A 21895-nucleotide genomic window follows, 5' to 3' on the forward strand; every position below is an offset into this window, starting at 1 on the left:
TCTTGCTACGATCACCGTCTCTTCTTCATTTTTATATTCTTGTTCGACACGACTGTTGTGATGACTTGAATGCCCTGCTTACTTTTGTTGTATTTTTTTTTATCTAGACTGTGCCCTTGTTCACCTTGAAGCAGCACGTTATCTTCGACGACCTGCTACGACCTGTTACGAATCGCTACGAGCTTGTTCCCTCTGTTCGTTGCAACAAGAATAAGAAAAGCGAGTACTTTGCCTACTTGTGCGTGTTTTGTTCATCGATAGTACGAAACTACGTCAAAGTCATCAGAGAAGAATTCGACGTTTGATGCTGGACTGTCACGTCGCCCTTCCCCGCGCTCTTCTTACGACTTGATACGAGACCCATGATTTCGTGCTTCTGATTTGGTTGAGCGATTTCTGTTGTCCAGCCGCAAGCGCGTTATTTTGCCTGGCTTTCATCGTTTTGCGTCTGATCACTCCAATCTTCGTACATAATTGGATGTAGATTTCTGTCCGTTTACGCTGCATAGCGATTTTCTCGGCCCAGTTACGCCAGCGATCTTGAAGCGTTTTACGGTTACGATTTCCAACGAGCTTACCACGATTGCACTTTGCATTTCCCGCATTTGTTGAAGCTATTCATTATTCCCTGACGACATATCTGCATTCGCTCTAAATTCGGTGCTACCATCGATATTGGTTTCCTTTGTACTTGACGAATTAACTAGTGGCATCACTTGTATGTCGACGACTCGCACTTCCGTGATCTGACCGGAACCACGACGACAAAGAAAAAGGTAAAAAAAAAAGAAGAAAACTATCAGTGGCACGTTGGACGCATAGATTCCAACGGCCAAAAATTTCGAATCACTTCGTTTATTAGAACCGTTACCCCGACAAACCGAAAAGCTGGAGCTGCCGTCGATTTCCCAGGTCCACACCAGAGGTCCTGTTGATATTCCTTGGTATAATCACCACGCTGCCGAGAGACCATTATTGTCTGGTGACAAACTCCCGGCTCTCAGTTTACCGACGGCCTCGCAGCCGCCAATCTCGGGCCAGTCCTACCGGACCAGCTACGAAGAGGCCTCGGCATCCCATAACGCGAGTGCCCGGACAAGTCTATCGGGAACCGCACCTGTCATCAACGAGGCTAGGAGCCCCCCGCAGTCTGCGGACTTAGCGGCTGGTGGTCAGGGCCGGCTCTCCCTGGACTCTTCCGCTCCACAGGAGTATTCCATCCCACAAAACACCGTGGGTGATAGCTACTATCCCAACCCGACTGCAATTGGCAGCATGAACCATACACAACCATACATGGATGTTCACTCATCGCATCTCTCATCGGCACAGCCCTATGCTTCGCAGGCAGCGACTGCTGGTGGAATCGCCCATTACCCCCAATATCATCAGCAACCGCCTGTATTGCAGCCGGCGTCGACTAACTATGGCCCTGCCAGTTCATATTCTCAATATGGTTATCCTGGCGGTGTCACTTCATCCCAACCTGGCCCCCAGCCCCCGACAACATCAGTGAGCAGCCAGGTCCCAGCTCAGCTGTTACCATTGCCAGGTAGGCCCCTGACAAGATATTCCTGTTACAGTAAAGTACTAATGCCTTCTCATTAGTTACCAGCCACACAGTTGCACCGCCGGGCTACGGAAACAATACCGGAACGCCTATGCAAGGCTACGTGTACGATGCTACAGGTCAAATAGCTCCGCCCGGTGCCAAACCACGGGTCACAGCCACCTTGTGGGAGGACGAGGGCAGTCTTTGCTACCAGGTTGAAGCTAGAGGCGTTTGTGTTGCCCGCCGAGAAGGTGAGTATTCCAATCGATGCCTTCGTATTCCCAAACATCATATGCTGACAGTGTGTAGACAATCATATGATAAACGGGACCAAATTGCTCAACGTGGCTGGGATGACTAGAGGTCGCCGCGACGGGATACTGAAGAGCGAGAAGATACGCCATGTAGTCAAGATTGGCCCAATGCACCTGAAGGGAGTTTGGTATGATTGTCACTCAGCATCATTTTTCGTTATATCAGTCTAACTAGCGTTTCAGGATCCCATTTGAGCGTGCCTTGGAGTTTGCCAACAAAGAGAAGATCACAGACCTTTTATACCCCTTGTTTGTGCACAATATTGGAGGTCTTCTGTACCACCCCACTAACCAAACCCGGACAAACATGGTTGTGCAAGAGTCACAGCAACGGCGGTTAGAAGGTCCTCAAGCCACGCGGGCTTCGCAGGGCCCACAACCCCCTGCCTTGCATCATCATCACTCGCTACAAACACCGGTTCCATCACATATGTCTCAGCCTCACGCAATGACATCCCAGTCTGCTGCCAGGCCTGGTCTTGATCGCGCCCACACGTTCCCGACCCCGCCTGCTAGTGCATCCAGTCTCATGGGTATCACTAACCAGGGGAGCTCTTATGAATGGGGGAACCAAGGAATGAACTCTGGTGTCCCAAACACACAACCTCTATCGATCGACACGACATTGAGTAATGCACGGTCGATGCCTACAACTCCAGCCACGACTCCCCCAGGCAGTAATATGCAAGGGATGCAACAATATCAGAGTCAGTCCGGATACGATAGCTCGAAATCGTACTACTCAGCCGCTCCTCCATCCCACCCCCAATATGCGCCCCAGCAATCCTTGGCCCAACCCATGGCTCCTTACGGCCAGGCTATACCCGCCAACACGTATATTAAGAACGACATGGCGCCTCCAACGGGAAGGGCTTCAGGAGGACCGCCGGACGTAGAGCAGGCTGACGTGAAGCCTGACCGCTACTCCCAGGCTAATGGGCATGTTGGCAGCGGAGCCGGTGAGCCTGTCACCGAGCATGAGCCCGAGTACGTGCAGCATGATAGTGCAGGCTATAACACCAACCGCGGATCTTACACATACACTACCAACCCTTCTGTTGGAAGTTTGGCAGGTGATCATTCTCAACTCGCGTCTGATATGTCTGGCTCCCCTTCACAACAGAACGGGTCCGGACGCATGACCCCCCGTACAAGCGGAGCGCCTCCCCAATGGGCCTCGGGATACAGTACGCCTCCCCGAACAGCTGCCGTTAGCAGTCTCTACAGCAGTGTCAGCGAAACTCGCGGTGCATCGGCGAATGGAACGACTGATAATTATTCCGTGGCGTCCAACCCAGCACCCGGGTACTCCACGGGGATGAACGGACCCCTGGGGTCAGGAAAGCGCTTGCGGGAGGATGACGATGTGGACCAAATAGTTCGGCCAGACAGTCGGGGCGCAGAATATGAGAGTAAGCGCCGAAAGACTTTGACTGAAGCGACGGTTGGTGGTCCTGTTGGAGGAGTACCACTTGGATTACAGCCGATGAAGGCCGGTGGAGTTATGTCTCGCCGTCGATAGGGTCTTCAAGTGGTATCTCCCACGATTCCACGGGCTTCAGAGGACCAAATTAAAGGGGGAAAAAAGGTAACAAAAACACAGAAAGACGATGATACTCCTTTCTGACCGTGAAGGGTCACCTCTGAATCCCTTGTGTTGTTCAAATGCATTACAGGGTCTTTATTTTCCTTTTATCTTGAATAGACTACACATTCGTACGACTCGGCACTTTCATACGGGATGGTTGGTTTCTCTCGGCAGTTTGTTACAACACATCTGCATTCAGGGAACATGCTACGTTATGTTGTCGAGCCGTTTCTTTTCAGCGTGTTTATGTTGGGTAATTGTTAGAGATGGGACATAACACTGTGAAAACGGTATGGATGTCTGGCTACGATCGTTATAATGTCTGAGTTTGTCCCCTTTCGGCCACAAAAGGGGCGTGCGTTTTGGGTTGTCGTTGCAGTGTTGGAATTTCGCCGGCCTGCTTTTCTCGCTTTCTCTATGGATGAGGGTTGGTTAGCGTTACGGTGCTTCTGGTCATCTTGTGCTATTTCGATTTTCCGACAGGCTATATTTAACGACCATGATGAGACGAATTTCCTTTCACGAGTTTTTATACTGTTGCGGCTCGTTCTCCATTCATGCATCAAGGGCCAGTAGGCCCTGGGTTTTGTTTGTGTTTTATGTATGGGTTTATTCGAAAAAAAAAAAATACTATCGGGTTTCAAGGGTTCACTTTTTCCAGTAAATGACTTCTGTCGCTGCGAGGGTGCCATGCACTGATACAACCATGGCTTGAAAACGCACTGTACATCTGCTCAATCCCCTATATTCACGTTGGTTTGATGCACCGCTTAGACTTGTTTCTCCCATAAACATATCGTGTATAGCGCAAAAGGTCGATGTGAAGCACTGGTTTAGCTGCCACCAAGCCCTCATTGTCAGCCAAGCTTCTCCCAAGAGCATAGTTGAAAGGTCGGCCATATAGGTCGGTAACCTTGCCGCCGGATTCCTCGAAAATGAGCATTCCCCCGGCATGGTCCCATGCAGGGAACCGGTGGTCCTTGTCCTTGGGAAGGCGAATCATCGCGTTGCATGCACCAATTGCTAAGGCCGCATACTTGACTTGCATAGAGTAAAGGTCTACCACCGGATTGGCAAATAGTATGTCCCTGATGAACTTGTGCTTCTCCTGATGGATAATACCACTGGTCGAGCTTTCAGTAAACGTGATTCTCTCCCCCATTCTTTGCCACGGGCTCAGGAAAATCCTCTGCAGAGGCCCCAAACTAGACAGGCTCATCCGTCTCTTGTACGCACCCTGACCCCTGACAGCGAATAGCATCATCCCATACCCATCTCTATCGACAACCTCCTCATGGACAGAAGTGCTCTTGAACGCCAGATTCGGACACCCGACCACACCGACCTTCTGCTCCCCATCCTCCACCAGCGCCACGGACACCGCATACTGCTGGCCTCGTATAAACGTCGCCGTCCCATCAACCGGGTCAAGAAACCAGGTCCGCCGACCCCCAGCTCCATCCACACCGCCCGCAGCATCGATTGCACTCAGCATCTCCCCTATAGATTGTGGCCCCGCGACCAAAGCCCGATCATCATTATCATCATTCTCAACCCACGTCATCGTAGACACAAGGTCCCACACCCGCCGCGCAAGCAGGGGATCACCACGAAGCACAGACGCAGACTCCTCGCCCACAAACACATCATCCGGGAAGTGATGACGGAGAACGCTGACGAGGATAACCTGGGCGGCGAAATCGGCGACGGTCACGGACGAACCGTCGGGTTTGCAGAGGGGGCCTGTGTCGAGGTCTCTTTGGACGATTTTGGTGAGGATGCTGGCGCGGTGGACGGCTAGGGATGCGATTCGGAGTTCTTTGTCGTAGTCTGGGGAGGGAGTTGCTGAGCCGGTCATTGTTGTTACTTCTTTCTCTTGCTTTTGGCTTTTCTCTTGGTTATTGTTGTTGATTGGTTTGGTGGCCATTGTTGGATGGTATTGATGGTGGGCTGTTGGGGGGTTTTTGCTCTTGGGTCACAGTTTGTGTAGCTTGCGGGGACAAAGAGGGCAGATTAGGATGTTGAAGACAGCGGCCCTTGAGCTCATGGTGGAAAAAGGGGTCTCGAGGGTGAATTTGGATGATCTCGAGTTGAGTGAATGGATTTCCTAAGTTGGAAACTGCGCGCGGCGTGTACAGATTTGGCTATGTTGAGTATGGGGGGGGTTGGGGTTTCAAATATTCTCTTATTTGTGATGTATCTTTGCATCTTAACTTAATGGAAACTGAAGATGATACTTGTTAATGTATTCTGATCTAATCGTTGCTAGTCTCTGGACTGGTCAGTGCGATACAATTAGACTATAGGAGTTCAATAGATGATTCTCACTGGAAATATATGCAAACAATTCTTGTATACTTTTGTCTATCCCTGAGCCATTGCCGTGTATGCGTCCAATTACTGAGTCTAATGCAATGCATGGTATGTTCATTATCTACAAAGAACAAAACATAGAACCCCTTGGTCCATCCCAACACATTTCTTTCATACCTTCATAGCGCCGACGCGCTTCATTTCCCCGCCTGCGAAAATATCTGCTGCCAGATATGGACCCACTGCTGCTGCTTGTAGGACAACTTTTTCTGTGGATCTCGGAATGTCCCAGATAAGATGTCGCGAATGCGAGCGCTAAGGATTTTCAACGCGAGCATGGACTTCCAGTCTCGAACCGCGAAGCGGATTCGATTGGCGTCAATTGAGACCACACCGGAATACATCTATGTTTTGGTCAGATGCCAAGTTTTCATGTTTACCCTTTCCAGAAGCTCAACTTACCTTGAATTCCGCCTCGCCGCACAACAGCGCTATGGCAAAGTCGTCCACGGCGTTCGTCTCGAAAGCGTTGTAATTCCGGTTTCGTCCCTGCATGATGTGATAGTACGACAGCCACTTCATGGATGCATCGGCTTGTTTGTTGACCGAGGTCGGGTGAAGGGTAACAGATTGGTTGTTGGCAACGTTCCGCCAGCCTTTGCCCTCGCGGGTCAGGAGCTTGGGGTAGAAGCTCCAAGCAATAACTGCATTGACAATAGCGTCGTTGCTGCTGTTGATATCGTACTCTTCAGGAATGGTAAAAAATTGACGCTGACGACCGCCGTATCGAGCTCTGCATGTATGTTAGCTCTGCGATCAAGAAATAAAGGTAGTGCAGGAAAGGCGTGATTGGCGCGATATGTGATGTACCTGTTCAGAGCCGTTTTCTGGCTTGGGTCCAAAGTCAAAAGTCCTGCGTCAGCGATAGACACAACAAGCTGCATCTTGATATCTTCAATGTTCAACAATGTCTGGGAGCTGAGGAAGTTTTTCCGACAAAAAGCATACTCGTTAGCGCCGGGGGTGTTTCTCGTGCGTTTCCAGGCGCAGTATGCATTGTACACAGTCAATAAATCAGAGTCGCCTGCGAAAATTCAGCATGTGGATATAGGACCGACTAAGATAGGTAATACCTTTCTTGAACGAAAGCCTTGCAAGATCCTTCTGTGTGTTGGATCCCATGGTATTAACAAAGGGTGATTTTGAAGAGAGAATGGCTGCGATACTAATCGAGGCATCTAGACACTTGAAGAAGGCACCGTGAATGATTAATTTTCCAAGAAAGACGTCCAACGGCAGCTTGGCAAGCTGCATTCCCAATGGAGTCAAGTTCTCTGAATTTGTCAAAGCTTTGACCTCCTTGAGAGAGTCTATAGCGCGGCGAATGTTCTTGGAAGAAGGTGCGTCCAGGGCTTCAAGAAGAGTGGATTCCACTTCGCCGAGCTTGCAGATCTTCACCCGTAGTACCAGATCTTGCAAAGAAAGACGAAGCATCTCTGGCGTTTGTTGTTCAGCGAGCTACACAATGTTAGAGAATTATCTTCTGCGTAACTCAGCATAGTCAGCATACCAGTTTTTCATGTCTGTGCTTCGTGAACATGTGAAAACAAATTCCATTCTGAACACGCCCAGCTCTTCCCCGTCTTTGTTTCGCATTAGCCCTCGAGATAAAGGCTTCAACTAATCTTGAGAGCTGGCGTTTCTCATCGAAGCTGTCACAATATCAGTCAGCAAGATACAGATAGGAGATCAAAGAAGACTTACCGCATAGTTTTCTCCTTACCCGTGTCAATGACGGCAGTGATATCCGGGATAGTGATACCTAGTCAAGTCAACAGCCTGTGGCAGACAACTACTTCTTCACAATAGCGGGAGACGTACCGGTCTCGGCGATATTGGTGGCAATTACGATCTTTCTAATGCCTTCTGGGGGAACAATGAATGCCTTCTCCTGGTCCTCACTGGAAATAGAAGAATGCAGCGCATGAACGATCCATCCCTGTTGGAAGATCGGTTCCGAGAGAATCTCATCATTCAGGCGGCGGATTTCCGCCATACCAGGCATAAAGACCAATATAGCTTTGCTGTAGTTTGCCATCTCCGGCGCTGTAGCAATCTTAATAAGTAATTTCTTTATAAGCTGATAATCAAGGCGGTATTCATCAAAGTTCAAAACAGTATCCCTGGTCTGTTTAGAATAACTTTCAAGCGATGCTAGTATGCCTCCCGTTGTATCACCTTCAGTGTTCTCTGGCGCCATCTCATCGGTATCTTCGTCGAGATTAGTATTCGAATCATTTTCTGATAGGCGGTAATTGGTCATCTCCACGGCATCCTCTAAGAACTTCATCTCCACAGGGAAAGTTCGTCCCGGGATATTAAGAACAGGCACGCCACCGAGGTAATTAGAGAACCTTTGAGCTTCAAGGGTAGCCGACATTAGAATCAATTTTAGGTCGGGACGCCTCTGCATTAGTCGACGAAGGACTATGAGAAGGAAGTCGCTGTCGATAGAACGTTCGTGAACCTCATCAAGAACGACATGCGTGATATCTTGGAAATCGTCTGGACGTTCGAGCATACGCACCACAACACCAGTTGTCCTAGTCCTAGTCAGTATAATCTCCAGCGATGAGTTGTAGATGGTGAACCTACGCAAATACTAGTCTTGTCGACTGGCTGACTTTGCTCTCTAATCTTACAGCAAACCCGATGAGCGAGCGGGCTGTCCCAACATCACTCTTGCTTTCCCCCAATTCTTCGCTAACTCTTCGCGCTAACGATATAGCAGAGATCCTCCGGGGCTCCGTCACATAGATCTTACAGGGACGGCCTTGTGTCATCTCATGTTCAAGGATAAATGAAGGTATCTGCGTGCTTTTTCCGCTACCGGTCTCACTACAAATGATGAGCGCACGGTGTGTATCAAGTGTTTTCAGTATATCGTTCTTGAAAGCCCAGATCGGAAGATTCATTCTTCCTTGCACCATATTGTTAAAAGAAGGAGTGGATGACTTCTCCATCCAAATCCTTTGCAATTGAGACTCGGGGCCTGAAGCTTCCCTTGCATTGGATGACCTGGCTGGAGACTCTGCCTTGCTAGAGGTCCCATTTCGTCTCCGGAAATTATCTGCTAGTACCACATCATCTTCAAAGTTACCCGGGTTCTCCTGTATTAGCTTCTTCAGATGTTTTATTGTCTTCTTATCAATTTCATCCTCTTGGAGCTTTTTTGCATTCGCGAACTCTGTCCAGAGCTCCCTCCACACTGCTGGAAGCCGCATATAAGCCTTGCCCTCCTTCGAGTTCTGTGTAAATAGGACAAAAAGGGCAAACGTCGAGACAAATGCCTCCGCTTGCTGTGCAGTTGGTGTGGCAATTGTGTCCATGGAGACAAAGGTGGCATAAGCGCTAGATTTGTGTGTGACTTTGTCCCATTCGAACAGAAATGGTACATCCTGTGCTTTGGACCACCTCACCTCTACCGCTTTTCTGTTCGAGTGCGATGCAGATGAGAAATCCTTGAAAATGATTGTGCAACTGGTATCCCTAAGATGTGCCGCTACTGTCAGCATAGCCTATTCTCATCCATGGAAGACCTTTGCATACCTTGCCTTGCATGTTTCTTCCAAAACTCGTCGAGGGCTAAGCCCAGTCCATTTCCCAAAGTCACGGATCGTGATAGCGGCTTTGTTCAACTCTTCAAGTATAACACCTGTCTCCAATGCTGGCTCCTCGGCTTGGAACATGTCTCCTAAGAGACCTGCGATCTCTTCGTCATCGACGTCGGGCTTGACTTCCGCTACCTTTTCCTTTGGTTGATCCTTGGTTCCGGGCTCGTCCAGAGAAGTTTGCTCGGTGGGCTGATTCTGCCTGAAGAAAGCCGCCTCCTTTCTTAGATCATCAAGCTTCTCTTTCCACCGGTACTCAGCTTCTGTGCGGTCGAAAAGGACATCGTTTTCAATGCCGGTAATCTTTCGGCGAATCTTCGCTACTCGGGGTTCGTTGCTATCAAGCCCAATATTTTCACGAGCAGGCTTTTTCCCTTTCTTAGGCTTATCAAATATTTCAGGCTGAAGATTATATAGCTGAGTCTGCAATTCCAAGTACTTTGGCAGCAAAGTGTCAGGATCCAGAGAACTATCAGAATCATAAGGGCTCGATATAGGAGGAAGAGGTTCCTTTGACGGTCTTTTGGCCTGTTTCACTTTGCTATCATTCTGGGTCAAGTTTAAAGTAGAAGATTGTGCTGGCTCACGATCTGATGCCGGTTAGCTCTCTTCAGTCACTGCGTAGATGCTAGTCATTATTTTAGGTTTACCGGTTATCCAGGAAAGATTCTTTTCATCTTTGCGCAGCTGAGCATTGGTTTGCGTGTAAGACGGTAGTTCCTTAGGGGTGCAGTGCATTGCCAGCCAGTCTAGAGCCTCGTCCAGATTACACACCATGTCCCTATTGGCAGTGGCAAAATTACCAGAAAAATAGTGTAAGAGATGTTTTAATGAATCCTCTACTTTCTTCTCGGGAAAGCCGAGCTTCAGAAGGGTCTCTCTTAGCGTCCACAATTTCATGTACAGGTCTTCTTCTGAGCCAGACTTTTTCACTGTATTCGAATCCCGCACCGAGGATGGGCTCAATTCATGTTCTTCTGTCTCGGCAACTTTAAGAATCGAGTCCAGCACTTCAGCAGGAAACCACTCTAAAAGACTTAACGAGAAGGCTTGCTGCCGGAGTACCCGTCGTTCTGTTTCCAATTTCGAAACTTGACGGACCGCATCGTTCTTGCATTTAGAGGCATATTTCTCAACCAGTATTTGCAGCTCCGCATCCTCAAGGTGTTTCTCAAGTTCCTCGGGTGAGTAATTCTGTAAGGATGGAACGTTCTGTGTTTCCGGCGCAGGTCGGCTGCTTTCCGCTGGGGTTGGTCGTTCACTCTCTGAGACCGATTTGGATTCTGCTGTCGACGCCGGAGCTGTGGAGTTGTTAGTCGATTTAGGCTTGGAAGGCACCGAAACGGTTGCAAACCCTCGAGCTGGGTTTGCGGCGGGCTTCTTCTTTTTCTTATTGTTAGGCGCCATAGTTGCAGGGAGGGGAAATGGTCCTGGCCACTGTTGTGAGAGAAAGATGGGGGTTAATAGATGATCTCGAGTTTTTGTTAGAATAGGAGAAAGGTAGAGATCTCTAAAAGATATTAGTCTATTCAACGGGCGAGGGAATGTTAGTGGAATGCAACATTAAGAGAGTGTGGGAATTAAATGGTGGTCATCAACTGGAGCTTTGGACGATTTCCCCACAATAAAACCACGCCGAAAACTTTTATGACAACATCGGCGGCAGCGAAAGACAATTCAACTCAATTCCATTACCTCCCCGTGGATTCTAAACAACATTCCCCACCCCGACATGCCCCAGGGCTCCTAACATGGACGACTTTCCATGGGATCAGGTAAAATCTGGAGACCTGGAGAGCCTGTTGGTCGTTCTCTTTTCGAGTTCGACATCTCGCAGAATTCGTGCTCTCCAGGAACTCCGCGAGAGAATCGGTAAGTTGGCCCCAAGCAACCCCTCTCGTATGATCCCTCGCTAAGCCTTCACTCTGTAGGGTCAGATCTCCCACAACAAGCCCGTGAGCCTCTCCTTGGGCTTCTCTTCAAGACCTATCCTCGTTATGTCGACCGCCCCTCCCGTCAAGCCGTCCAGCAGTGTCTCCGCTCGCTTCTCAAGTCCCCGGTCCCGACCGACGACCTAAAATATCTCACACAGAAGCTGCAAGCTGAGGCGTCCAAACTTACATTGTCATCTGCCTCTGCGCTCGTGCTGCTGGAATGGTGCTCGGTTATCTTACAGGCTCTAAGCAATGATCCTGAAACACCGCTTTCGGCTATATTAGACATTATCGCGGCGGATGCGAAGGTACTTGAGACTTGTTTGGCCTCTAACCCCAAGCTTCCATTGAAGCAGTCGGCCCTTAGAGTCACGAGACGTGCGCTGCGAGCCGTTTTCTCGTCGGGAACCTGTGGCGAGGATGCCGTCCGTCAGTCTACTCGTCGATTGACAAGCGATTCTACTTCGGGACAGAGGAATGCCCCCTTCCTGGGAGTCATCTCCGGCGTGTGCGCCCGCCTTCCGGCCAAGAAACCTGTCTTAGAAGAAGAAAAGAAGTTGATTATCAATTTCTATGTCAAAGAATTAATCGGGTCGAAAACCGCACCACCAGCTCACATCGCAGATGCTCTGTCCGACTTCTTCGTCTCTTTCGTTTCCTACGAGGATGTGACATCCGAAATAATACCCCCTCTCGAAAAAGCCATTTTGCGTTCCCCGGAGGTGGTCCTCGGCGGACTGGTACCTTCATTATGCTCGTCGCTACCCGAACAGATGGACTTATCAGAGATTCTGCATTCAAAGCTGTTGAAGCACCTCCTTTCCAGTATGAAGTCAAACAATGCAGCCATAAGACAGGGTGCTGTTCAGTCGTTCGAGTCATTGCTCTCAAGATCGAAAACTGAGAGCGTGCTTCTTAAAGTCACAACTGAAGTTGTTGGTCCTTTGAAGACTCAGAAAATTACAAACCCCGAGCAGCGCGCCGTGTATGCTCAGGCACTCTCAGCTACTCTGCCTTCCGCTGATATTTCGAAGGAGGTGGTTCAGGGATTTGTTCCTGTGTTTACACGAGAATCTAACGAAGCTGCGCTGGAACAGATAATAAAAGCGTTCTGCAAACATCTAGCATATCTCGTCCAACACAAGATAAAGGTCAACGATGATGTTATAAACACCATCGTGAAGGGATCTGCAGAGAAAAGAATTCCATTCCGAAAGCTTTGGCAGCTCAATGTGGGAGAATTGCTCTGGAACACCGATTCGGCGACACTAGTTAGTCCTGAAGTTGAGCCGTTCGTGACCAAGTTCATGAGTAAAATGAAGGATCTGTTCAACGAAGTGGCTTCTAACCCCTTGCCGTCGGCCCAGAATGGCTCGTTATCGACGGCCTACATCTTCCTTGCACTTGCTGAGCGGTTATCTTCAGTACAGGGCTTCGATAAGGCCACGTGGGAAGAATTAGCGGTCCAGATGATGGCTCTTAGCCCTAAGCCATCTCTACTTCTCAACCCAAAAGCTTATTCAAAGTTGGCCACCCAAGGAGAGGTCGAATGGGTTACAAGGACGCTTGCAGCTGTTTCGTCCGGATCTAAGTTTGAGAGTGCAGAAGACGCAGCCAAGATTGCCTGGGGCCAGGCGTTTATCTATGCCATCACCATGCCTGGGCTTCATTCAAACTTCCGAGAGCGTTCCGCCAGCATCCTGTCAGAAGTTCATCTTAAACGAGTAGGATTTATCGGTCGCATCGTGGTAGATTCTTTGTGGGGCTGGATACTTTCTTTGAGGACTTCTGATAAAGAATCTGCGCCAGTCTCTGCAGGATCGGAAAGCCTGAAGTTCCTTCATTTGGTTACGAAAGCTATTTGTTCACCTGTATCAAGTCTTCCAGAACTAGAGAAAGCCTCTTCAGAAATGAAGAACCAGCTTATTGAGCTCCTCGTTATTGGCCGTCCTGAGATGATCCCGAATGCCTCATGGATTACGCTATGTCTGCGAACTGGCATCGATCCTGGCAACCTCGTCCGTGAATTCCCCGATGAGTCTATGAATCAATTGACACGGGTGCATGATGACCCAGTTCAATCCAGGGTTCCTCAAGTCGACGATGCTATCTGGAGCGCGGCCGGCGAGTTGGCTTTCGTAGCGCCTGATACTATGGTTTCCCGGCTTGTGGCTCAGATCAAGGACGATCTGGATGTTTCGCGTGTGTCCAAGTTCACTCCAACCGACGTTGCCATTGCTCGGACCCCCGAAGGAACCATGTTTGTTGATGTCCTCAGCACCAAGTCGAAGCCTGCTTTCGACAAGAACACTAAAGACTATGGCATTCTCAAGTGGGAAGAGGAGTTACGGGCACAACTGGCGGAGAAAAAGGGCCAGAAACAGAAGAAACTGACTGCGGATGAGCAATCTAAAGTCAAAGCCCAACTTGCGAAAGAGTCCAAGATTCGTGAAGAAGTTCTGCGGGCAGCTAAAACGATTGAAAGAGGCGCTGGGATTATGCAGGGTCTTGCAAGCGGTCCGGCAATTGAGGCGGATGGTTGGATCAATACCGCAGTGGGATCTTTGCTGTCCCTTGTGAAGGCTGGTGCAGGCTTACTTGCCGGTGATGTTGTGTCTAGGGCCTATATCAAGTGTGCGGAGAAGGTATCTTCACGTCTGGGCCCATTGCGATCTTCCGTGGGCATTGCGACTCTGCGGGCACTTGGCAGGAGCCAACTTTCCCCCGACATGGATGCAGAGCCCCTCGGTCAACTTGTGACAAGAATTCTTTATCGTCTGCGGTTTGCATCTGAACAACGTCCCTTTGACGTCACGTCTCTGGCATACATCCTTCCACTTGTTCTGCTTGTTCTGAGTGGAAACGGAATTGATGAGCAAAAGGGAGAGGAGGAAGGTGAACAAGTACTGCTTGCACTTGAGTTCCTGTCCTTCCATTCAGGGTCATTCACCGACGAACGTCTCCCTCGTGCTGAAGTTTTAGATCACTTGCTCACATCAATGCAAAAGTACACTCAGCATTACAAATTGGTTAAGGATACTCTGTTCGATTTCTGCAGGTGTATCTCACCTACCATCAACAATGCTGAACTGGACGTTCTTCTACAGGGTGCCATCGTCTCAGATGCATCTGTTCGCACGGCTGTACTGCAGGCTATCGATGCCGAGATTGACCTGACCGACCTAGACTTCTCTGAACACATTTGGCTAGAATATCATGACCACGTGGAAGAAAACGCCGAAATAGCCGAGACAATCTGGGACGATAATGCACTGGAAGTCGATGACTCTTCCTACGGTAAAATTATCCCTTATCTTGCCTCCAAGGACTCCCAGCTCCGCGGTGCCGCTGCTCGTGCGTTAGCACATGCCCTTGAGTCCAATCCAACCAAGTTTGATGAAATATTTTCGGAATTGCAATCGAAGTACGAAAGCGAGGCCAAGCCTAAGGAGCCAGAAAAGGATATATATGGGATGCCGAAGAAGATGGACATGGCCGATCACTGGGAATTCCGCAGCGGTATTGCCCTCGCTTTTACTGCCATGACGAACGGGTTTGAGGGCGAGCAGATAGTGTCTTTCCTTAGATTCTTGATCGAACGAGGGCCTCTGATTGACCGAAGCCCCGTGGTCAGAGCACAGATGGCTGAGAGCGGCAGATCTGTCATCGCCGAGCGTGGCCAGCACAAGGTTGAAGAGCTGATGAATATCTTAGAAACGACTCTGGAAACATCAGATAAGGGAAGTGAGACCTCTGACCTTCTCAACGAGGCGGTGGTTGTTCTTTATGGCTCTCTGGCCCGGCATCTTAAAGCAGACGATCCGCGTTTGCAAACTGTTATCAAGAGGCTGCTTGCTACCCTCCCAACTCCTTCTGAATCTGTTCAATCCGCTGTTTCTGGATGTCTACCGCCTCTGATTAGACTGTCGGGCTCTCAAAGTGCTGGCTACGTGCAAGAGATGCTGGACCAGCTTTTGCAGTCTAAGAAGTATGCCACTCAACGTGGAGCAGCTTACGGGCTTGCTGGTATTGTCAGTGGAAGGGGTGTCTTATCTTTGCGAGAATTCCAGATCATGGCCCATCTTCGCGCGGCCACTGAAAACAAGAAGGAACCACATCAGAGACAAGGTGCTTTATTGGCTTACGAACTGTTTGCGACAATCCTGGGCCGCACTTTTGAACCATATGTTATTCAGATTGTTCCGCAGCTTCTGGCTAGCTTTGGTGATCCCAATGCTGACGTTCGTGACGCTTGTCTTGATGCAGCAAAGGCTTGCTTTTCCAACCTCAGTTCTTATGGCGTCAAGAAAATCCTTCCTACCCTTCTTGACGGTCTTGATGATACCCAATGGCGTAGTCAAAAGGGTGCTTGTGACCTGCTGGGTGCGATGGCCTACCTTGATCCACAGCAACTAGCAGCAAGCCTGCCTGATATTATTCCTCCCCTCACGGTTGTCCTGAATGATACCCACAAGGAAGTGCGTAATGCTGCAAACCGGAGTCTCCAACGTTTCGGTGAGGTCATCAGTAACCCAGAGATCAAGAGCTTGGTTAGCGTGCTTCTGAAGGCTCTGAGCGATCCAACGAAGTATACGGACGAGGCTTTGGACTCTCTCATCAAGGTTTCTTTCGTCCATTACCTGGATGCTCCTTCCCTGGCGCTTGTTGTTCGTATTTTGGAGCGTGGTCTTGGCGACAGATCGAATACAAAGCGGAAGTCTGCGCAAATTATTGGCAGTTTGGCCCACCTTACCGAGCGCAAAGATCTCACCTCGCACTTGCCAATCATTGTCTCTGGACTGCAACTGGCTATCATCGATCCTGTACCCACCACTCGTGCTACTGCGTCTAAGGCACTTGGATCACTTATTGAGAAACTTGGAGAAGATGCCCTTCCCGACCTCATTCCTAACCTCATGGCTACTCTCAAATCCGACACCGGCGCCGGTGATAGACTGGGATCTGCCCAAGCCCTTTCCGAGGTCCTGGCAGGATTAGGTACTACGAGACTCGAGGAGACGCTGCCTACTATACTACAGAACGTCTCCAGCTCCAAACCAGCTGTTCGTGAAGGTTTCATGACTCTCTTTATCTTCCTTCCAGCTTGTTTCGGTAACAGCTTTGCGACATACCTGGGCAAGATTATTCCGCCTATCCTCTCTGGTCTGGCAGATGATGTTGAGTCAATCCGCGAGACCTCTCTTAAAGCGGGTCGTTTGCTAGTTAAGAATTTCTCTTCCAAGGCTATTGATCTCCTTCTTCCAGAGCTCGAGCGCGGCCTTGCAGACGACAGTTACCGTATCCGGTTGAGCTCAGTTGAGCTGGTCGGTGATCTTCTCTTCAGCATTACTGGTATTACGGCCAAGGCTGATGGCGAAGAAGAGGAGGAAGAAGCTCACCAGGCTGGACAGTCCTTACTGGAGGTTCTTGGAGAAGAAAGGAGGAATAGGGTTCTATCTGCCTTGTTCATCTGTCGCTGCGATACCTCGGGTCTTGTTAAGAGCGCAGCAATGGGTGTCTGGAAGGCGCTTGTTGCGTCTCCGAAAACACTTAAGGATATGGTACCTACTCTATCCCAACTTATTATTCGTCGTCTTGGATCCTCGAACATGGAGCAGAAGGTCATTGCCAGTAATGCACTTGGAGATCTTATTAAGAAGGCCGGAGAAACTGTTCTCTCGAGTTTGCTTCCTTCCCTTGAGGAAGGGCTTCAGACATCGCCAGATGTGGACGTTAAGCAAGGCATTTGCATTGCCTTGCGGGAACTCATTACTTCCGCAACTCCTGAAGCCCTCGAGGATCACGAGAAGGTCCTTATCTCTACCGTTCGGGTGGCTCTTGTTGACAACGATGAGGATGTGCGTGAAGCTGCTGCAGAAGCTTTCGACGCCTTGCAGCAAATCCTGGGCAAGAAGGCTGTGGACCAAGTTCTGCCCCATCTTCTGCTGCTGTTGAGGAATGATGAAGATGCTGAGCAAGCACTATCGGCCCTTTTGACTCTTCTTACTGAACAAACACGGGCCAACATTATCCTTCCCAACCTTATTCCGACATTGCTCACCTCTCCTATTTCTGCTTTCAACGCCAAGGCACTTGCTTCTCTTGCTGAGGTGGCAGGCTCTGCAATGACACGCAGACTCCCCACAATCCTGAACGCCCTGATGGACAACATCATATCATCTACAGACGATGCTCTCCGCGACGAGCTGTGCAACGCATTCGATACCGTCTTGGTATCCGTAGATGAATTCGATGGCTTAAACGCTGTTATCAATGTCATGCTGTCGCTGATGAAGCATGACGACCATTTACGCCGTGCTCAGGCGGCCATTCACCTGAACAAGTTCTTCTCGGATGCTACGATCGACTACTCTAGATATCACCAAGACTTGATTCGCGTCTTGCTGATTTCCTTCGATGACAATGATAAGGGTGTGGTCAAGGCTGCATGGACGGCGCTGAGTGGCCTAACATCCCACATGCGTAAAGAGGAAATGGAGGTGTTGGCCATCCCCACTCGCCAGGTGCTGCGGGGAGTGGGTGTGCCTGGAGCCAATCTTCCTGGTTTCAGCTTGCCAAAGGGCATCACCGCTATCCTGCCGATCTTCCTGCAGGCTCTTCTCAACGGCAGTGTTGAGCAGCGTACCCAGGCGGCTCTTGCCATTGGTGACATCATTGATCGTACTGCAGCAGATTCCTTGAAACTCTTCGTGACGCAGATCACCGGTCCTCTCATTCGAGTGGTATCTGAGCGATCAGTAGATATTAAGTGTAAGTCATTTGTGCTTCTCTGTGGAGTAAGTTATTGACAACAAACTAATCTCACCGACTAGGCGCTATCTTCTACACTCTCAACAAGCTTTTGGCGAAGATCCCGCTTGCTGTCAAGCCATTCCTGCCACAACTTCAACGGACGTTTGCTAGAGGTTTGGCAGACACAACCAGCGAAACTTTGCGTAACAGGGCTGCCAAGGGTCTTGGAATTCTGATCACGTTGACGCCAAGAGTTGATCCCCTTATTGCCGGTACGGTTTTATTCTTTTAACTGTGGATGCCGAGTTAGTGCTAACCTAGAGATCAGAGCTTATTACGGGAACTAAGACCGCCGATGTTGGCGTCAGAAATGCCATGATGAAGGCCCTCCAAGAGGTGGTTGGCAAGGCCGGTGCTAACATGAACGAGGCTTCCAAGAATTCTATTCTTGCGCTCATTGATGACGACGCTAGCGATCAAACGGGTAGGTTTTACGATAGCCTACAAAAAGTTCGTTGCATATCTAACTATCCGATAGATTCTGTGGCCATTACGAATGCCAAGTTGCTTGGTGCGCTGGTGAAGGTTCTCCCTCCAGCCACTGCCACCCCTCTTATCAAGTATGTTTGATCTTCCATACCTTTCTTGAAAGGCACCAGAACTAATGAAATTGCAAGGAACCGCGTGCTTACGACACACCCGACGCATGCATCAATCTTGGGGCTCAACGCCTTGCTTGTTGACTCTCCAGCATCCTTGACGGAGAACTTCGCTGCCGAAACGATCTCGGTTATCAGTCAGGGCGTGACAAATAAGGATGTGAGTTAATGTACGATTCCAGCGCACAAAACTAAGATTCTAACACCCGAAAGACCTTCATTGCCGACAACAGTGTTCTGGCGGCTGGAAAATACCTGTTGATCGACGACGAGCATCGCAATTTCGAGAATAACAAGGCTATCTTCGAAGCCTTGGCACCGTGCATTCAGCCAGGCGCACCCTCCGACACACGTCGTTTGGCGCTAGTTGTGATGCGGACGGTCAGCCGTCTTCATCCAGAATTGACCCGGCCCCATCTGGCTCTGCTTGCGCCACCAATCTTCGCCGGCGTTCGCGACATGGTTATTCCCGTGAAGCTGGCGGCCGAGGCTGCCTTCTTGGCGATCTTCTCAGTCGTGGAGTCAGAGAGTGCTGTGTTTGATAAGTATATGGCTGGGCCGGGAGCAGAGCTTGCTCCAGGACCAAAGCGGAGTATGTCGGACTACTTCAAACGAATTGCGCTACGTCTGGCTAGTCAATCTCGGGAACGCAAGGAAGCTGAGGGTGGACAAGGCGGCCTGGGTCTCTCCAACGACGAGGTGGAGGATGAGAAAGAGTTGTGGAGTGTCGGAAAGGTTGATTTGGAGGAAGGCCCCGTGGATGAATGATTGTTATAGTAGTTCTGTTCTGCAATGTTGCATGAACTAGATCTATACCCTATTTGTATGTGGTTGCTGTTGTTTTCTGTCAGGAGGATGACTGGTTGGTTATATTTGTCAATATGAGAAAGGGAAGCAAAAGCTAAAAAGAAGTGAAGCTAGATGAGTAGATATGATGATGACGACGACGACGATGTGACCAATGCATGATTTTCTTTTCTCCTCCTGAGGTGTGGATGTATAGTAGTAAAGTAGCTCGGTGCTCAGATAGATCGAGACTGATAGACGGACGGTCCTTATCGGGCGGTCAGCCTCCGCCGCACCTACATACGGTCACGTGGTCACCATGGGTGTATTCCCCACGAGCATCACAGGTCAGTCGCCCTTCCATTAGTTAAGATAAGGGCATGCTGTCGAAGAGTCGGGAGAACAATACTACGATAGGTTATTATTTCAGAAAGGACATACAGAGAGGTACATCCAACCAATGCACAGTACCATGACGGAAGGGAGGGGGGGGCTGCTTAGAAGATCTGGGGCACAAGCCCTAAGGTGGATCAGTCTCGCTTAGGAGCACAGTTGCTGAGCTAATCAGCCGGCGTATCTTCAAACTCCTCACTTCTGGATTCTCACCCGTCGACGAGTGCAACGAACATCATCCGCCAACGACCGTCGATACGCCGACATCAAGATGTGAGTTCATCTCCAAATCGTGATATCGTGACTTTGCTGGGGGATCACTGCTCTTCGGTGGCCTTACATGCCCTGATTACGCCCCCCGATACGGCCCCTCTGGGACTCTGGAAAAACAATTTGTTCGATCGATTTGGGCTTCATGCTGACCGACGGTTTTTCATCCACAGGGTCAACCTTCGCACCCAGAAGCGCCTCGCCGCCTCCGTGGTGGGCTGCGGCAAGCGCAAGATTTGGCTCGACCCCAATGAGATGAATGAGATCTCCAACGCCAACTCCCGCCAGACCATCCGTAAGCTCGTCAGCGATGGCCTCATCATCCGCAAGCCCGTCACCATGCACTCCCGCGTCCGTGCCCGTGAGCTCAACGCCGCCCGCAGAATCGGCAGAAACCGCGGTCTGGGTAAGCGTAAGGGTACCAAGGAGGCCCGTATGCCCAGGTATGCAGTTTATCCTACTTTCCCTTGGAGGACGCGACGAATGACGGTTGGCTGGTCTATGACCAATGGGATCAATGTCGTGATGGGATGTGCCGTGGTGGAACTCTTTGACTGATGGGATGTCGTACAATATAGCCAGATTCTCTGGATGCGCCGCATGCGTGTTCTCCGTCGCCTGCTCGTCCGCTACCGTGCTGCTGGCAAGATCGACAAGCACCTTTACCACGAGCTCTACCACCTGAGCAAGGGTAACACCTTCAAGCACAAGCGCGCTCTCGTTGAGCACGTAAGTTTCCGCCCAATCCGCCCTTCTCAATCACGGTTTATCGGTGGGCTCATGCGCGAGCCCTCGATGTCATCAAGACTCCCACATACTTCATACGGCGACCGGAACACTGACTTGTATTCTCCAACAGATCCAAAAGGCCAAGGCTGAGCGTCACCGTGAGCGTGTCCTCAAGGAGGAGATGGATGCCAAGCGTGCCAAGAACAAGGCTCTCCGTGAGAGGCGCCAGGAGCGTATCGAGGCCAAGCGCAACGCTCTGATCGGCGAGGCTCAGGAGTAAATTCCCTTCCGTTGACAACGTGTTTTGGCGGTGCGGAGGTTGAACTGGGAGGAGAAATCAAGAGACTGGGTCAGCCTACAGGAAAAGTCTAGGTCGACCATTTCTGTTTTCTCTCAATGGCTTTGATTCATCCGGGACGGTTTTTGGTACAAGGGTGATCCTGGAACGGGGGCTTGGGGAAACAGAAGGAAATGAATGCATCTCTTTTCTTCCATGGGCCGTCTGAAAAGAGAACCAGGGAAAAGAATGAAAAATACCATTTGATTAAAGCAAAAACAATGGCATGGCGCTTTGTGTGATACGAATACTCCGATTTTTTCATATGCATTCTACCTCAACTGCTCTTCAATCCTCCCAAAACGCCCGGATGCTCAAACTTCCTCAACCACCCTCTCTCTCGACCTCCCCGAACCAGGCTGTTTTCTACCGCATCTATCTTATCTCCTAATGTCGTAACGTTTTACTGAATCTCACTCGAGGGTTAGGTCATGTAAATGTGAATTGTGTTCAACATGAGGTCATAATCGCTATGTGATGTACCTGTAAGTTACACCGTCCGCGTGGGTACACGTCTACCCGTACGTACAACTCAACCATGAAATCTCCACCAGCACGCCAACCACCATGCGGCTGTAGGTCTAGACCCCTCCCAG

At 49.9% G+C, this 21895-nt stretch overlaps 5 protein-coding genes across 5 annotated transcripts; 3 read left to right on the plus strand and 2 right to left on the minus strand.

Annotated features, from left to right (window-relative positions):
* Positions 1 to 1124: 1124 nt before the first annotated feature.
* On the plus strand, positions 1125 to 3580 carry BDV37DRAFT_64621 (KilA-N domain-containing protein). Its single transcript, XM_032090997.1, has 4 exons — positions 1125 to 1552; positions 1609 to 1803; positions 1862 to 1994; positions 2050 to 3580. The coding sequence occupies exons 1-4, from the start codon at positions 1276 to 1278 to the stop codon at positions 3386 to 3388; spliced, it is 1944 nt and encodes a 647-aa protein (XP_031934561.1). The 5' UTR covers positions 1125 to 1275; the 3' UTR covers positions 3389 to 3580.
* Positions 3581 to 4038: 458 nt separating this feature from the next.
* On the minus strand, positions 4039 to 5623 carry BDV37DRAFT_266158 (inositol monophosphatase family protein). The gene has a single exon (XM_032083880.1). It carries the CDS (start codon positions 5379 to 5381, stop codon positions 4203 to 4205), a length of 1179 nt encoding a protein of 392 aa, XP_031934562.1. The 5' UTR covers positions 5382 to 5623; the 3' UTR covers positions 4039 to 4202.
* A 341-nt stretch (positions 5624 to 5964) lies between these two features.
* On the minus strand, positions 5965 to 10845 carry BDV37DRAFT_289584 (putative ATP dependent RNA helicase; the record flags this gene model as incomplete). The annotated part of the gene is made up of 10 exons (XM_032088501.1): positions 5965 to 6171; positions 6230 to 6560; positions 6638 to 6851; positions 6901 to 7285; positions 7338 to 7479; positions 7532 to 7589; positions 7649 to 8370; positions 8423 to 9316; positions 9377 to 10028; positions 10089 to 10845. 10 exons carry the CDS (start codon positions 10843 to 10845, stop codon positions 5965 to 5967), a joined length of 4362 nt encoding a protein of 1453 aa, XP_031934563.1.
* A 243-nt stretch (positions 10846 to 11088) lies between these two features.
* BDV37DRAFT_64674 (putative translational activator) lies at positions 11089 to 19651 on the plus strand. The gene is made up of 7 exons (XM_032090998.1): positions 11089 to 11310; positions 11370 to 18143; positions 18206 to 18397; positions 18454 to 18609; positions 18664 to 18745; positions 18803 to 18944; positions 18998 to 19651. Exons 1-7 carry the CDS (start codon positions 11190 to 11192, stop codon positions 19550 to 19552), a joined length of 8022 nt encoding a protein of 2673 aa, XP_031934564.1. The 5' UTR covers positions 11089 to 11189; the 3' UTR covers positions 19553 to 19651.
* A 238-nt stretch (positions 19652 to 19889) lies between these two features.
* BDV37DRAFT_289586 (60S ribosomal eL19 domain-containing protein) lies at positions 19890 to 21242 on the plus strand (the record flags this gene model as incomplete). Its single annotated transcript, XM_032088502.1, has 4 exons — positions 19890 to 19917; positions 20139 to 20722; positions 20816 to 20962; positions 21093 to 21242. The coding sequence occupies 4 exons, from the start codon at positions 19890 to 19892 to the stop codon at positions 21240 to 21242; spliced, it is 909 nt and encodes a 302-aa protein (XP_031934565.1).
* Positions 21243 to 21895: the final 653 nt, after the last annotated feature.

The sequence above is a fragment of the Aspergillus pseudonomiae genome (assembly GCF_009193645.1).
Source record: "Aspergillus pseudonomiae strain CBS 119388 unplaced genomic scaffold BDV37scaffold_170, whole genome shotgun sequence".
NCBI lineage: Eukaryota > Fungi > Ascomycota > Eurotiomycetes > Eurotiales > Aspergillaceae > Aspergillus > Aspergillus pseudonomiae.

Excerpts from the sequence above, each read along its gene's own strand:
- BDV37DRAFT_64621 (XM_032090997.1), top strand. The coding sequence starts at position 1,276 with ATGAACCATACACAACCATACATGGATGTTCACTCATCGCATCTCTCA. Across the intron at positions 1,553-1,608 it reads TCAGCTGTTACCATTGCCAG|TTACCAGCCACACAGTTGCA; the intron begins GTAGGCCCCTGA and ends CCTTCTCATTAG. Across the intron at positions 1,995-2,049 it reads ATGCACCTGAAGGGAGTTTG|GATCCCATTTGAGCGTGCCT; the intron begins GTATGATTGTCA and ends CTAGCGTTTCAG.
- BDV37DRAFT_64674 (XM_032090998.1), top strand. The coding sequence starts at position 11,190 with ATGGACGACTTTCCATGGGATCAGGTAAAATCTGGAGACCTGGAGAGC. Across the intron at positions 11,311-11,369 it reads GGAACTCCGCGAGAGAATCG|GGTCAGATCTCCCACAACAA; the intron begins GTAAGTTGGCCC and ends TTCACTCTGTAG. Across the intron at positions 18,610-18,663 it reads CGACGCTAGCGATCAAACGG|ATTCTGTGGCCATTACGAAT; the intron begins GTAGGTTTTACG and ends ACTATCCGATAG.
- BDV37DRAFT_266158 (XM_032083880.1), bottom strand. The coding sequence starts at position 5,381 with ATGGCCACCAAACCAATCAACAACAATAACCAAGAGAAAAGCCAAAAG.